Genomic DNA, 4,271 nt, shown 5'->3' on the forward strand with positions numbered 1-4,271 from the left:
ATTACCTGTATCCTGAGATTATAGCTTTACCCTGAGATTACCTGTATTTTGAGATTACAGTTTTAACCAGAAGGTGAATGCTGAGGGACTGAAGCTGAACTGAGCTGTTAAAATTAAACCAGTATAAACCAGCTAAAACCAGTAGAGCCGTAATTAAAGGTTAAAATGAGCTAACCTGTAGCTACAAGTTAAAATCAACAAAACTATAGCCACAAGCTAAAATGAGTACAACCGTTGCTAAAAGCTAAAATATAGAGCTAAAATAGAAAAGTTAAGGCTAGTTGAACCATTGCTAAAAACTATCATCAAATGCTATTAAAAAGCTAAACATTAACAGCTAAAACTAGCAAAGCATTAACTAAAAGCTAACAAAAACAAAATACCAAAGGCCAAATGAAGCTAAAAGTAGCAGAACAGTAGCTAAAAGCTAAAAGTAGCATAAGAAGAAAAAGAGAACAAAGTTTTTGAAGGAAGTGAAAAGATCTTAGTACATAAATATATTTAAGAAAAAAAAGTAAAAAAATAAAAAAGTCACAGCAGCCGTCTTCTGAACGAGCCGAACATGTTGATGTAAAAACAGCTAAAACAGCACAAAGCAGCTGAACTGTAAAACATTTAAAGACTACATTAATGCTGACTCAGCGTTCAGACAAGACGTCCCGTTGAAGTTTCACATGAAGCCAAGTCAAGCTGCAGCCGGAGGTTGTGATTGGCCGACAGGCCGTCACATGTTCAGGATAATAAACGTGAGATCAAAGGAGAACGCTCTTTACTTCCTGTGAACTGACGACACATCTGGAGTTTCAGCTGCGGAGCCAGAACTGCTCTCAGGTCAGAGAAACATCGACGATGAGTTCACTGACTCACATTCCACTTCAGCCACGAGTTGTTTAGAGCCACAGCCGAAGGTCAGAAAACACTTCAGCTTGAAGAGGTTTGATCAGTTATTGATTATAGATCATCAGCTGTTTTTATCCGTTACTGATTACAGATCATCATCGGTTTTTATCAGTCATTACAGATCATCAGCTGTTTTGATCAGTTATTGGTTATTGATCATCAGCTGTTTTGATTGGTTACTGATAAAAGGTCATTCGGCTGTTTTGATCGGTTATTGATTATAGATCATGGGCTGTGTTTGTGTTGCAGTACTCGGAGCTGGAGTTGGCCATCAACACGTTGGTCACAGAGTTTCACAAAGCTGCCGATAACGGACCGACCTTGAACACAACCCAGTTCCAGACGTTGGTCTCCAAACAGATGCCTGCCATCTCCAAGGTACTGATGACATCACAGCTGACGGTCCAATCACAGCCAGCTCCGCTGCCTCGGACACGTTCAGACACGCCTCTTCTCTGTAGCGTCACTTCCATCAGTTTTTATTTGTTTTATTGTGAACTCGTGTCCATGTCCAGCTGCCAGCAGGGGCGCCGCTGGTAACAGACTCCAGACAAACAGGAGGTCCGTTCCCAGTGGTTCTGATGGTTCCTCCTTCTGGCTCAGAGGGTCGGATCTGTCAGAGAGTTTTGTGTCTGAGCTCATGTTCTCTGAGCGGTCCCAGCCGCGAGCGTCCGACTGACTCTCTGCTTCCTGTCTGCAGACGGTGGAGAACGAGGAGGGCCTGGGTCAGGTCCTGCAGCACATGGAGGTCCAGAATGGGCAGAACATCTCCTTCCAGAACTTCTGGAAGCTCATCGACAAGCAGGCCGGACAGCTGTTCAACGCCTTGCCCAAAGACAAGGGCATCAAGTGCACCTGCCAGCTGCAGTGACACCTGGAGACACACCTGGAGACACACCTGGAGACACATCTGGAGACACACCTGGAGACACACCTGGAGACACACCAGAGCCTGGAAATGCCCCAAGTGAAACCAGTTAGGGGCACCACATGAAGACAAAAACCTTCAGCTGGTTTTTCTTCCAGGTCGTCTGACAATATGGAAGACTAATGACGACTTATTGATAAAAAATTAAAACTGATTTAAAAAGGGAACAAACCAAAACTGAGAAATATAAACATGGCCTTAAATCAAACATATGAATTTAATTTCCTGAACTAAAACATTTGTTTTAATAAACAAACAAACAAAAATATATATAACATAAAAAAGACACCTTATAATTTAAGGATTATCTCGAGAACTTTATTAAAATTCACCAGAAAATAATTTTAATGTCATAAACACAAGAAATAAAACTAAAGACATTTGATTCAGTTTTCTGCATGAACGGAAAAACAACGGCAAATTCTAAAGTAAAAGATCTAAATTTAATTTAAAAATGCAATCTCTGCATTTCTAAAAAATGTTATTTGTGAGAGGTTTTTAAAGCATGAATGAAATATTTGTATTTTATTTAAATTTTAATGAATGAATTCTCAGTTGTTTGATGTGTCATTAAATCCTCTTCGGTCTTCCGTACTCGACTAAAAAAAACAGTTCAGTTTTTAATAAAATCAAAACATTTATAAAAAAATATATATTCTCCTTCTAAAACATAAAAACACGAATTTTGTTTTTAATCAATAATAAACGTGTTTTTAATGTAATCCTGGATTTATAGAAGTTTAGCCACAAACCTTGTTTACACTTATTCATCTCATAAACAATTTGTTGTTTTGATACTAACCTTTGACCTTTTGTATGTTTTCTGTGTTTATTTTAATAAAACTGTTTCTGGTTTTTATATAACAAACCAAAAAACATGTTTGAATGATTTATTTAAAAATGATTCCAGTTTGATTCATGACACAAACGTGTTGTGTAAAAATATTATTTACTGAAATGGGTTGATGTTTTTTAAAGAGACGTCTGTTGGAGAAATATATTTTATATTCATCTTTCAGTGACGGCACAGTCTTAACCACGTCTGACATTTCTAATGATCTAAAGTCATATTTTATTTTTAATTTATGACGTCCATGTGCAGCTTAAATCAAAATTACACAAACTTCAGCTTCAAGGCAGAATTTATGTTCGGTTTATTGATAAATCAAAAACAGCAGTATTACTTTATCGTTCACATTATTTAGGTAGATTAGCATTAGTTTTTAATAAATCAGAATATGTTCTCATGTACAGAGTTCAAAAAGTTTAAATATCGTTTTAGTTCCCATATGATCAAATATCACTGAGTCAGTTCGATTCAGTTTATTTCTGTAGCTCCAAGTCACAACAGAATCGTCTCAGGACGCTGAACAAACATTCACATATGAAAATAATAATTTAACGTTATTTATCTGAGGAGCAGCTGTTTGGAGTTTAACTCCATCACACGGTTAAATAGTTGCTGAAACAAAACAAGTAAACTAAAGTGACGCATGAGAAGAAAACACCTGAGAACTTCTACCCTCAGATCAACGCGACCACAAGGCTTCCCTCCTGGTCCTTGACCCGAGGGCAGCAGCAGGGCTAAGCAGTCAGCTGCTGTTGAACCGTGTCACACTCATGGCAGACAGCAGGAGGCGCTGCGTCCTCCTCTCTGTGGAAGACTTTCCCATCAGGCTGCGTCTGCCACCTGAGCCTCACCTCCTCTGAGGTCGCTTGCTGCTCCAGCTCCTGCTTCAGCTGAAAAACAGTTTCAGATCGAGGACAGGAGTTTGTTATCGATCACTGTGATCGAAGGAAGACGCTTTATTCTGACTTAGCTGCAGTGACGCATTTCTGACCAGCAGGGGGCAGAAAACAAAACTGTGTCGCTGCAGTTCCACACATGTCCACTAGATGGTGCCGGACTGAGCCATAGAGTCAAATAAAGAGTTAAATAAAGAGAGAAACAAGAGTAAAATAAATAAATTTAAATAGTTAACTAAGATTAAGAGTTAAATATAGAGTTAAATACAAGTTCAATAAAGAATTAAATAAAAGTTAAACAAAGAGTTAACTCAGACTTTTTCTGAACCACTTTGGCCTTGGTTGTCCACAGGCTCTTTCTGTGAGTAGCAAGTTGGTCTTCTGGCCTAAAACATCTGATTGTTGTTGATGATGATCGATGGTTTCAGATGGGCGTGCTCTGCACGCGTTAAAGTCTACTTCTGAGATTAAACGTGTTAAAAATCTACGTCTGAGATTAAACGCGTTAAGTCTACGTCTGAGATTAAACGTGTTCAAAGTCTACTTCTGAGATTAAACGTGTTAAAAGTCTCCTTCTGAGATTAAACGTGTTAAAAGTCTACTTTTAAGATTAAACGCGTTAAAAGTCTACGTCTGAGATTAAACGCGTTAAAGTCTACGTCTGAGATGAAACGTGTTAAAAGTCTACGTCTGAGAT

General features: G+C 38.4%; 1 protein-coding gene across 1 annotated transcript in view; it reads left to right on the plus strand.

Annotated features, from left to right (window-relative positions):
• Nucleotides 1-2,449, plus strand: part of s100v2 (S100 calcium binding protein V2) — a 4,713-nt gene extending 2,264 nt beyond the window's left edge. Inside the window, exons 2-3 of the mRNA XM_037676688.1 lie at nucleotides 1,150-1,278; nucleotides 1,601-2,449. Coding sequence (XP_037532616.1) covers nucleotides 1,150-1,278; nucleotides 1,601-1,771 — 300 coding nt within the window. The 3' untranslated portion in view covers nucleotides 1,772-2,449. The remainder of the gene's footprint in view (nucleotides 1-1,149; nucleotides 1,279-1,600) is intronic.
• Nucleotides 2,450-4,271: the final 1,822 nt, after the last annotated feature.

Source organism: Nematolebias whitei, chromosome 5, assembly GCF_014905685.2.
Source record: "Nematolebias whitei isolate Nwh7 chromosome 5, NemWhi1, whole genome shotgun sequence".
Lineage (NCBI taxonomy): Eukaryota > Metazoa > Chordata > Actinopteri > Cyprinodontiformes > Rivulidae > Nematolebias > Nematolebias whitei.